This window comes from Cyprinodon tularosa, unplaced genomic scaffold, assembly GCF_016077235.1.
Source record: "Cyprinodon tularosa strain WSP-4 unplaced genomic scaffold, ASM1607723v1 ctg44, whole genome shotgun sequence".
Classification (NCBI taxonomy): domain Eukaryota; kingdom Metazoa; phylum Chordata; class Actinopteri; order Cyprinodontiformes; family Cyprinodontidae; genus Cyprinodon; species Cyprinodon tularosa.
Window position 1 is genome coordinate 1,894,842 of NW_024039163.1, and position 11,948 is coordinate 1,906,789.

At 38.5% G+C, this 11,948-nt stretch overlaps 1 protein-coding gene across 1 annotated transcript; it reads left to right on the plus strand.

Moving 5' to 3' along the window:
* Positions 1 to 6,903: 6,903 nt before the first annotated feature.
* LOC119793113 (zona pellucida sperm-binding protein 4-like) lies at positions 6,904 to 11,557 on the plus strand. Its single transcript, XM_038300097.1, has 8 exons — positions 6,904 to 7,768; positions 7,982 to 8,166; positions 8,252 to 8,349; positions 8,422 to 8,579; positions 8,662 to 8,854; positions 10,619 to 10,766; positions 10,849 to 10,930; positions 11,020 to 11,557. The coding sequence occupies exons 1-8, from the start codon at positions 6,922 to 6,924 to the stop codon at positions 11,109 to 11,111; spliced, it is 1,803 nt and encodes a 600-aa protein (XP_038156025.1). The 5' UTR covers positions 6,904 to 6,921; the 3' UTR covers positions 11,112 to 11,557.
* The last annotated feature ends 391 nt before the right edge of the window (positions 11,558 to 11,948 follow it).

Here is an 11,948-nt window from a genome sequence, read left to right on the forward strand (position 1 = left end):
CTGAAAAATGTTGCATAGTGTGCCTTTAATCATGATTGACAGCTGCGTGATCACAATCTCAGAAGCTACTGAGAGATTACCAACAAGTCTATTTACATAAAACACACACACACACACATATATATATTTGCAGTAGCATGATACTCCCATGATACTCCGTACATTTTTATGTAATCACTTGCGCAGTGCTCCTTGGGAGGTTTAAAGCTTGGTAAATCATATTTTTAAGCCTAAATTGTGGCAAAAAGTCCAAAAATTTCAAGGGGGGCTAATACTTTCACAAGGCACTGTAGCTGCTGTCATAGGCATGTGTTTATAAAAGCCTAGGTTGGTTTCTGTCCAAACAAAAAAAAATCTTTATTACATTTTCCAAATCATCTTTATGCTTTAGTACTTTCATACAAGTAGGAGAACAGGGAGAAGAGACAGAGCAGAACAGTGAGAAGAGAAGAAGAGGAGACACAAAGAGAGCAGCATAGCAGTCACTAAAGCAACAGACCTCAAAATGTGCACTATTAATTTAGGGCATAAGTTTAACTGTCCTAAACAGCTAGAACAGTTCTAGGTCCCACTTATACACAGATGCTTATGAATTAATACAATAAATGATTATGAATGAATATATTATTTTAACATTTTTATCCATACTAAATACATGTGTTATGTCAAAGGTAATAATTTTAACAGTATTACTTAGTGCAAGATTTTGATACTGGAATAAAAGATTGATTTCTACAAATTTGTACGTCTGATCAGCTATTGGAAGTTCTGTAAATCCACAAAACAAAGTGAATGTTGGAGCTACTGTATTTTTTAATCACTGCCATGGAGGATCCCATCCCGTGCATGAAGCTGTTGCAGAACTGGAGAGTTCCTTCAGTGACAGACTGCTGCACCCAGGGAGCGTTATCACGGATCCTTCCTCCTAGCAGCTGTAAGATTTTATAACCATCACTGTTCCCAACAACCTAAATAAGTTGTTAGATTCATGTTGATTTTGCACAGTTTCCGTCTTAGTCATTTAAATAACATCTTTGTGTCATTTTGCTAATCTCTGATGTTGCGGCTCTTTTCAAATATCTATTACTGTAAAAATGTCTAAAGCTGTAAATTGGTTATTTTATTCTCCAGGTCCAAAGTTTTGTACTATTAAAACGCTTTCCAGTAGAGTATTTTATTGCTTATCTTTTAACTCTAATAGTATGTTATTCTTCTACACTTTGCTAATGCCCACATTTGTGTGAAAGTTTTTTCTATAATCTTTTTGCTACTGTAAATAATTGTGGCACAGCAAAGGGATTGTCTATTCCTATTCTATTCATGTATCAGCATAAAAAAAGGTTGGTGCTCTATCAACAACAGAAAAAGTGAGAAATAGCTTCACCATGTGGTCAAATGGGAGTACACCTTACTGTCTCGGGCACCATCTTAATAGAAAACTGCAGGCAATTAGAGGTTTCAAATGTACTCCTGTTCTTCTCTTAAAAAAGTACAGTTACCTGTGTAAAAAATTAACTTTGTTAAAATTAAAAGTACATATTGAACTCCTTTACGTAGTTAAAAGTAAAAAAAGTGCAGGTTGTACATTGTTTCTAATTAAAAAGGTAAAACAAAGTTTTTAGAAGGATAATCAGACAAATGGAAGTCTGTACAAAGTCAATAAACAGAATAAAATTTTCAACAGGCTCAGTTCACAAACAAGCTCAGCATCAGCACAGTCTCATGGACATCCTGCCCTTCTGACTCTCCTGCTTCTATCAATTTGTTGTCAGCCAAATCAGAAGATGGTGCTGCTCCCTCCAGCTCTCACATGTCTATCTCCAAAGTCAGGAAGAGGCAAGAGAAACTGAATTGTAATGAGTCACCAGCTCCTAATGGCTTCAGTTCCAGAGCCCTGAAGGGCAGTGCGGAGCAGCTCTGTGGGATTCTACAGCACCTGACCCAGGAAATGTTCCAGTGATGTGGAAGACCTGCTGCCTTGTTCCAGTACCAAAGACGACGCAGCAAACAGTCCTCAGTTACAATAGGACTGTTGCCCTGACAACCCAAATCATGAAAGTCCTAGAGAGACTTTTCTGTTCACCTCGGCAAATAAAACAGCTATCAGGTCCCCATGCTGTTTTTTTTATCCACGTGGAGTTGAAATTGAAGATGCCATCATACACCTACTTCAACAAACCTACTGTCATTTAGACAAGGCAGATAGCACTGTGAGGATCATGTTCTGTGATTTCTCCCATGCATTTAACACAATTCAGACTGATTTTGTGTGAAACTCCAGAAGACTTAGGTGGAAGCATCAGCAATTGTGTGGATCAAAGACTACCTGACAAACAGACCACAGTTTGTTAGACAGAAGGATCAGCTGTCTAATCAAGTGGTCAACAGCACAGGAGCACCACAGGGGACGGTATTCTCACCATTCGTTTTTACTCTGCACACCTCTGACTTCTAGTACCAGACAGAGTCCTGTTACATGCAGAAATACTCAGATGACTCTGCAGTCACCTGATGCGCCAGAGATGGACAAGAAGTTGAGTACAGGGAGCTGGTGAACTGCTTTGTGGCGTGGTGAAGAAAAGGACATAGCAGTTTGTACTTCCTAAGGAAGCTTAGGTTCTTCGGCATTTGCAACAAGATGCAACATATCTTATTTAAGTCTGTTGCGGAGAGATTGATCTCCTCATCCATCATGTGCTGGGTAACAGCATCAGAGCAAAGGACTTTGAAAAGCTAAACAAGCTAATTAAGAAGGCCAACTTTGATCTAGGAACTCCTCTAGAGCCTCTAGAGATGATTTCACAAAGGATAATTCTTTAATAAAGTGAATAATGTTATGGACAACAGTGAGCATCTTCCTCAGAAGATTGTTAATAAACAACAGAGTGTCTTTGGTAAAAGGCTTCTCGAGATCCGGTGCAAGAGAGACAGATACAGAGGATCCTACCTGCTTACAGCTATCAACACAACAAACATAAAAACAACAAAACAAAAACTATGAGTAACTGCAACATTTAATTCCCCTTTGTGATTAATAAAGAATTTTTTTTATTTAATTGAACGAAGCAGCTTTAGGTACAGAAAATAGGGTTCCTCTTTTGCGTACTGTATTGTACTGTAAGAGAAAACATAATGGATACTGATACTGATTTTGTTCTATATTGTTTTTCAGAGAAAATAATAAAGATTGAACTGAACAGAAGAATACTTATCAGCACTCTGGTATTCACAGCATTAAAACTGTGTTAACATTAAAATAAAACCTTAAACATAATCAACATGAAAATTCTAAATATAACAAAATGGGAATCTGATTCACTATCTTCACCAATGATGCTATCAGCTGGACAGACTGTTTTTCTTCTCTAGATTTTCCCTCTGTTTTGTTAAAGTATAATGTCATGTTATTAACAATATGTATAGTAAGTAAAAAGCTATATTTAAGAAGTAGAAGGAGTAGAAAGTACAGATATTTGCATTCAGATGTAATGAGTAAGAGTAAAATGTCCTTAGAAAAAGGACACCAAGAATGTTTACACCAAGGATTGTGGACTGGGATTTTAGAAAAGCTAAGGTGAAGAATAAATAAAAACCTCTTGTTAGTTAATAAAAATAAAAAATTTTATTACAATTGAAGAGAATAGCTTAGTTTTATCTGGATTAATCTGTATTTAATCTGGTTGTTGTCCAAGCTTTCCATCACCTGCAGAATTAAAGCTCATCCTTAATGTCTTTGGATTTTTTTTCAATTTGTTAAGAAATGAATATAATTTTTTTATTAATCATCAGTGTTTCGCATTTGTGCACCTTAATTTACATTGTGAAGTATAGTGTCTAAGCACTGTTTTAAAATGGCAGTATATGCAAACCAATACTTTTAATGGTAATCAAGTAGAATTTTCTAGAAGCAAATATGATAGAACATTTTACCTACAGTAATGCAATACAAAGAATTTGTTCTGTTGCTACAAAAGGCCAATTTAAGTAAGTAAGTAAACTTTATCTCTGTAGCACTTTTCACAGACAGGGGTCACAAAGTAACACAAAACAGTTCAAGTAAAAACTAAATAAATAAGATAATTAGTTCATTTGAAAATCCTGTGTGCACAGCCAATTTTTGGCTGTTTTTTAAAAGTGTCTACAGAGTGCATGGAGTGCAGAAACAAAAGGCGTTTGTTCCTGAGATGGGGTGTCACCTCTTTAAAAGAGTAATTGAAGACTGATTTTCATTGTTATAAGTTTTCTAAATTACATTTCTCAATATGAAACCTCAGTAAGCTAACTTTTTTCCTAATTTTCTAATTCACTATGTTTCTTAAGCAAATTCCAGTAGAATTCATAAAATTTGTTCAATTCTATTGTAAAAACTTCCTTCCTTCCTTAAAATGCTTATTATTATTATTATTGCAAAGTTGAACAGGAATCAATTATAATAGATTAGATAATAAGTTAGTCCTGTTACACAACAAAAAAAAAGTCTGTCCCCAAAAAAGTGGTCAACTTTAATCACATCGATTTAGATAGTCTGCATTTCACAGCTCTCTTGTATAATAAGGGGTAGAAAAGTCAAAAGAGTCAAGCAGACATCTACCTATCTTATTGTGGTCATTGTGTGTTTTACTAGTAAATAAACATGTGATTTCAAAAGAAAAAAGTCACAGAGACCCTGTAAATAAATACTTTCATGTCAAGCTATCATTACACACACTGTCCTTATGCTTTTATCTGCCAACGCTGGCTATCATAAAATATTGTTTTTTTTAAAATTCTGCCACTAAAGCATAAGTTGTCTATAATGTACAGAGCTTTGAAAGCTTTGAGATCAGCAGAAAGACTTAGAAAAAAAAGCATAGAAGCACACAGTACATTTGTGTCTGATTCAGACTACTATAATATTGCAAATATTTAATAAGACATTTACACACTTACAAAGTCTCTCTGTATCTCCTCTTATATTTGTTGCTTATTATTAAGACTGAAGCTTTAAAAGTGCTGCTCAACTCTCTCAGTTTTAACCCTTACGTATCATTACTGGCATCTTTAAACATGTTTTTTTCTTATTTTTCTGTAAATAATTTACCCTTTCAGAAATAGGACCCGCCCCCACACACACACCCACACCCTTGGAGGACTGTACACTGCTATATAAAAATAAAGGGAATACGTAAACAACACAATATAACTTCAAACAAAACAGACTTCTGTGAAATCAAACTGTCCACACAGCAGCATGCAAATCAATTTTGCATGCTGCTGTGCAAATAAAATATACAACAGGAGAAAATTATTGGCCATAAGCAAAGCACACTTAATAAAGAAGTGGTTCTGCAGGTGGGAACCACAAACCACTTCTCAGTACCTATGATTTTGTCTGATTTTTTAGTCACTTTTGAATGCTGGTGGTCGTTTCACACGTGATAGCATGAGACGGACTCTACAACCCACACAAGTGGGTCAGGCAGTGTAGCTCATCCAGAATGGCACATCAGTGAGAGCTGTGGCAAAAATGTTTGCTGTGTTCTTCAGAATAGTGTCTAGAGGCCTGAGGTGCTACCAGGAGACAGGCCAGTACAACAGAAGAAGTGGAGGAGGCCGTAGGAGGTCAACAGTCCAGCAGCAGGTTCACTACCTCCACCTTTGTGAAAGGAGGAACAGGAGGAGCACTGCCAGAGCCCAACGAAATGACCTCCAGCTGGCCACAAATGAGCATGTGTCTGCTTAAACGCTTAGAGACAGACTCCATGAGGATGATAAGAGGGCCTGACCTTGACAGATGGGGTAGTGCATGCTTCATGTGAGGAACTGCTGTCGAATCACCTGGTTTTCTAATATAAAACTTTGAACCAATTTGACTGTATGATTTTGTTGTATTGTCTTTGTAAAGGAACCTGTGTGTTGTGAATTGGCGCTTTATAAATAATCCAAACTGAATTGAATTCTTCTTGTAGTTGTTATGTTCTCTGTTTCCTGTCTCTCTCTTCTCATGCAGGTATGGAACCAGACTTCTAGGACTTACTGTACATCCACTGTGCTGTGTATTTTTGCTGCTTTGTTTTATTTTTTCTCTTTTCATGCATTCTTTCCTGTCTCTACTTCTTTCTCTCTCCCCTTATTTCTTATCTCCTCTTTTTTTCTCACCTCCCTATCCGTCTCTGTCAATTTTAAACTATTTTACTCCCTAAATAATAATTTTTGAATAAAGTTTCCTATACAAATATCAAGCGGAACCTTATGTGTGCTTGTGAAAGCAAATCAGTTTGGCTATCATCTAGCTCTGGGACATCTATCCCCAGAGCCATATTGGCAAAAAAGGAAACACACACAAAAACAGGAAACTGAGGCAACAATTCCAACAGGTTTAGCATCTTTGTGATAAGGTGCAACAGGAGAATTGTATCCTCAAGGCACAGAGGATAAATCTGTCAAGGCTGTGTGATGCTATCATTAAATTGAATTATTGTGCATAATGAAGGTCATGCCATTATCCTACTCAGGCATATCATTAAATATAAAACCTTTATGCTTTATTTTTGATGTTGATTTTTTTTTTATACAATGATGCATTAATTTAAAGCCAATCAGTGAAAAAAAAAAGATTATATTTGCTTGACAGCTGAGTTACAGATCAAATTGATTTGAAAGTTCAGAGAAAAGATCAGTTTGTTTGTGATCATGAGCAGAAAAACAAACATTTGTCAATGGTAAATTGCAAATAGTCCAAAGACCACATGAAGGTCGTTGTGATCTGAGCGTAATGTCATGGTGTTTTCTAATCCCTGACCTAATATGATAAACTAAATCACCGTCAATCACTTCCTTGGGGGTGGAGTCTCTAGTCCCATATGTCTGGTAAGACTTAAATACAACAGCACACAGGAAGTGGACACTTGGGGACTAACCAGACCAGACAACTGTGAGGTCATGGCGAGTCACTGGAGGGTCACCTGTTTTGCAGCGCTGGCTTTGCTATGCTGCTTAGCCAGGAGAGAAGCAGAGGCTCAGAAGGGTGGGAATCAGCAACCGTATATGCCAAACCCTATGAATCCCAACCCTGGATTTCAAAAGCCTTCAGACCCTCAGAAGCCTAGCCGCCCAGAAATTCCCCCGTTTCAATGGCCTGGAATCCCTAAAAATCCTGTTGTTTCACCCCAAGGAAATACCTTCCCTGGATCTCAAAATCCTTCAGACCCTCAGAAGCCTAGCCCCCCAGGAAATCCCCCGTTTCAATGGCCTGGAATCCCTAAAAATCCTGTTGTTTCACCCCAAGGAAATACCTTCCCTGGATCTCAAAATCCTTCAGACCCTCAGAAGCCTAGCCCCCCAGGAAATCCCCCGTTTCAATGGCCTGGATTCCCTCAAAATCCCGTTGTTTCGCCCCCAGGAAATACCTTCCCTGGATCTCAAATTCCTTCAGACCCTCAGAAGCCTAGCCCCCCAGGAAATCCCCAGTTTCAATGGCCTGGATTCCCTCAAAATCCCGTTGTTTCGCCCCCAGGAAATACCTTCCCTGGATCTCAAAAGCCTTCAGACCCTCAGAATGCAAAAAAGCAATTTCCTTATTCAGATCAATCAATGTCCCAATTCCCTCAAAGGCAAACATCTAAAGTCCCTTCCAAGAGACCACAAACCCCTGGAACTCCCACCCCTAAAAGCTGTGAAGTGGCTAGCGCTTCAAGAGTCCCATGTGGAGTTTCAGGCATCACCGCAGCTGAATGTACAGACAGAGACTGTTGCTTTGATGGTCAGTCATGCTACTTTGGGAAAGGAGGTGAGTGTTAAACCTGCTGTTTTTTTTTTTTACTAAAATAGACTAACCTTTTTAAAATACCTCTCAAAACTACAGGGAAATAAATATGATTAATCTGGAGTTCTTAGAACTAGAAATATGTATATCCTACATCCTAAGTAATTTCCCTCTGGGATTATTAAAGTATTTCTGATTCTGATTCTACCTTACCATTTACTTTCTTTGTTCCACTAGTGACAGTCCAATGTACCAAGGATGGTCAGTTTATTGTTGTTGTGGCCAGAGATGTCACCCTGCCCAATATTGACCTTGAAACAATCTCGCTGTTGGAAGGAGGTCAAGGCTGTACACATGTTGACTCTAATTCAGTTTTCGCTATCTATCACTTTCCTGTTACTGCTTGTGGCACTGTTGTCATGGTAAAGTCTACATTTGTGTTATTTTCACCCTTATTTCAGTCCATTTTCAACAATTAACACATTTTCCATTTTTTACACATTGCAGGAAGAGCCTGGTGCTATAATCTATGAGAACAGGATGACTTCTTCATACGAAGTTGGTGTCGGGCCTTTTGGAGCCATTACCAGGGACAGCAGCTATGAGTAGGTGAACACTGAAAAAGTATCATTCATAAAAAGAAAAAGAAATGACAGCTGAACCCCAGTTGTTTTCAGATTGCTCTTCCAGTGTAAGTACATTGGCACCTCAGTTGAGACGTTGGTGGTTGAAGTGGTATCAGGTGATCCTCCTCTACCGGTTGCTGCTCTTGGCCCCATCAGAGTGGCCTTGAGGTTGGCCAATGGCCAATGCCTTACAAAGGGTTGCAACGAAGGTCAGTAGGTGTCGCTAAGAGATTCTTAATGTTAATAAATCCATAAACTTGGCTTTCATAACTTATGTACTTGGTCTCACAGTGGAAGCTGCCTACAACTCCTACTTTATGGACTCAGACTATCCCGTTACCAAAGTGCTGCGGGATCCTGTGTATGTGGAAGTTCAGCTGCTTGAGAAGACAGATCCGGCACTGGTTCTGACTCTTGGACGCTGCTGGGCAACCATAGGTCCCAACCCTCACAGTTTACCCCAGTGGGACATTCTGATTGATGGGTAACAGAAACACTTCTTTACACTTAATTATACTATGCTAATTCTTTATATATCTGTTAATCACCCTTATCAGGATGGCTTCCATAGTGTGTATTGATCTGTGTGAGAGGAACGTTTTGCTATGAAAAAGTTAATGACTTGGGGTAAACAGGGAATAATTCAGCAAATAAGAAGTTTCTCTACAAAATAAAAGATCTTTCACTTTTTAAGATAAAAGCTAATACCAAGCAGAAAATGGCAAGAGAATGAGAGACTTGCCATTAACTTGTTCTGAGCAAATAATCTTTTAATTATGCATTTCACCAGGAGTACTAATCGCACATTGGAGTGACCTAGCAAGAGTCTTTACTTTAATCTAACACGGAAATATGTGAAGGGAGCTAAAGATAAGAGTGATTGTGAAAAGACTCTTAAATATACCAAAATAACCGTGGAAATGTGTAAAAAGCTGCTGAGCAATCAATAAAGGGGTTTTAATGGCTGCGATGGCAAAAAAAAAAGAATAAAAAGGATTTTATCGTGGATAAATGGTAAGCATATAAAACTTTTTCAAAATCTATTTTTTTTCAGCTGAAAGTATTTCCTTTTTCTTTCATAAAAAAAAAAACTTGTACATTTTTTTAATTATCCTTTTTTAAGGCATTGTGTCATGAACCGAGGACAGGTGGACCCAGTATTCAGGAGAGACAGTCAGTAGGAAAGTTCAAAGGGTTTATTAAAATAAAAACAAAACAAAAACGGAGCTGTGGCTCGCGGACTATGCAGGCGTGGGGAGGCGGGGCACCGCCCAATCTCAGACACTCTGGGGGAGAAACACAGGTAAGTGACCACAATCAACTGATAGATGATTATCCGTGTTGGTCACTTACCTGGTTTAACAGTCCAGACCACGAGTGTCCCCAGTGCTGCAGTCCCAGAGGTCATGCTGGAAGGGGATCCTGGTGAGGGATCCAGAACAGACAGGAACAGACGAAACAGGCAGAATCCAGATCAGGCAGGAACAGAAACAGGTGGCAGGATCCAGACTTCCAGGCATCCACAGGCTTCCAGGAGGGTTCAGAGTCTGACTGGGACCAGAAGCATGACCAGGTGGTCATGCACAGGAGCAGACAGGATCAGGTGCAGACAGGCAGGCACAGTGGAAGAGGGTAGCCGAGACAGGACTTAGGAACCGGAACTTGAAGCAGGATTTTAAACTGGTCTCCTCCTGGAGCCAGGCTTACTTAGACAAAAACTGAACCTCCCCCATAATGAGCCAAAAACCCAGAGGACTCCGCAGGGGAGGAACAGTGGACGATCAGGAGACAAGACAAACACTAAAACCCTCTTTCCACTGGCAGCTAGGAACCAGGACATGAACCATCAAATCAAAGTGAACAGACAGACTAACAAAAAGACAAGCAATGATCTGGGGCTGAATGCTCAGGATGAACTGAATATAACCAAGAGGAAACAGGTGAGAGGAATAAATTATGATTGAGGCAGGGAAGGAAGAGGGCAGGTGAGAGGAATTACTAATTAAGGGAGAGCAAACAGGCCAGATCATGACACATTGTTCTTATGTATTATCAGGGGGAAAAAATATATTGAATTATTTATTAAAAAAAATCTGTTTAGTCGTATGACTAATTTTGGACATATCTGTAACAAATTATAGTTATTGGTTATTTACAAAGCTATACACTGAAGCATAAGTATTTTTCATAAGATACCTTGTTCTTGTACCCCCATGTTAACGTGAGTTGTGCTTGATCTCCATTCAAGATGTCCATATAGTGACGACAGATACCTCTCCTCCCTGGTCCCTGTTGGTTCCTCCTCTGGACTGGAATTTCCAAGTCACTATCGGCGTTTTATTTTCAAAATGTTCACCTTTGTGAACACCCATACAATGGAGCCTCTGAGAGAAAACGTAATAATTTCAGCACCCTAACCAAAACAAGTCTATTATATTTTTCTGACAAATAAGTTCAAATAATGTCTTTCTTTTCCAGGTGTACATTCACTGTAGCACATCGGTGTGTGTGTCAGGGCAGGGTATAAACTGTGAACCGTCATGCCGCAGCGGCAAAGGAAGTAAGGGATTTATTAATTAAGAAAGAAAACAGCAAAAAGATCATGATGAATGGATGTCCAGATGTAACAATATATTTTATGTCATGCAGAGAGAGACATCGCGGCTGCAGAGCAATGGAACGCTCAACCAAAGATTGTGGTTTCGTCTGGAGAAATGATCATGACCGCCCCTCAGGAGTAAACAGAGACAAACGCAGGGGGTCAATTGGGAACATAAAGGCAAATCACTTCATATATTGAAGCAGTTGTTGAACAGTGAATAAAAATTATCTATGGTCATACAATACATAACCAACACATGATGATCAGTTGATTTCAGTCCTCTTTACGAATTTAGGAACTTGATGAAATATTTAAGACTTTGTGTTTTTATTGTGAGTTTGCATTTACAAATGACTACATAGATTCTCCAAAGATGTCGAAGCGAGTACAAAGAGACCAAACTGCAAAGAAAAATCTCCTTAATGAGAACAACAACTGTTAGAAACTACTGTTAAATGCATGATAGGAAACGTAACAGAAAAAGGGACAAAGAGATAAAAAAAAAACAAAAAACAGATAAATTGTTTATGTTCCATTTTTTCCCGATAAAATTTTTTCTGGCTTTTTATCAATAAAACCATATAATGTAGCAGTATGTTATGGGAATCTAAAATAAAATTATATGTATGCATCCACATATGCAAAAACCAAGAGATCTAGTCATAAACAGGAGACAGTCTTGTTTTCTAACATTACTGAGACTTTCAAAGAGCAGCTGGAATCACAGTGAGTTTCAATTTCTCACAGGTAGACTCTATTTTTGACTTCTAAAGAAAATACAGGACGCTGCACTGAGTTTTATTTGGTGGATACAAACAAAGAGGCCCCCAACACTTTTCAGACTTTCATTTGAAAGCTAAAGCTTCAGTTTTACACTCCTTTGTGTTGGTCTATCACCCAAAACCTCTGTAAAATTGCATTGGTGCCTGTAATTCTAATGAGATGACAGGATGAGGAAGAAGTCAGAGCATTTCAC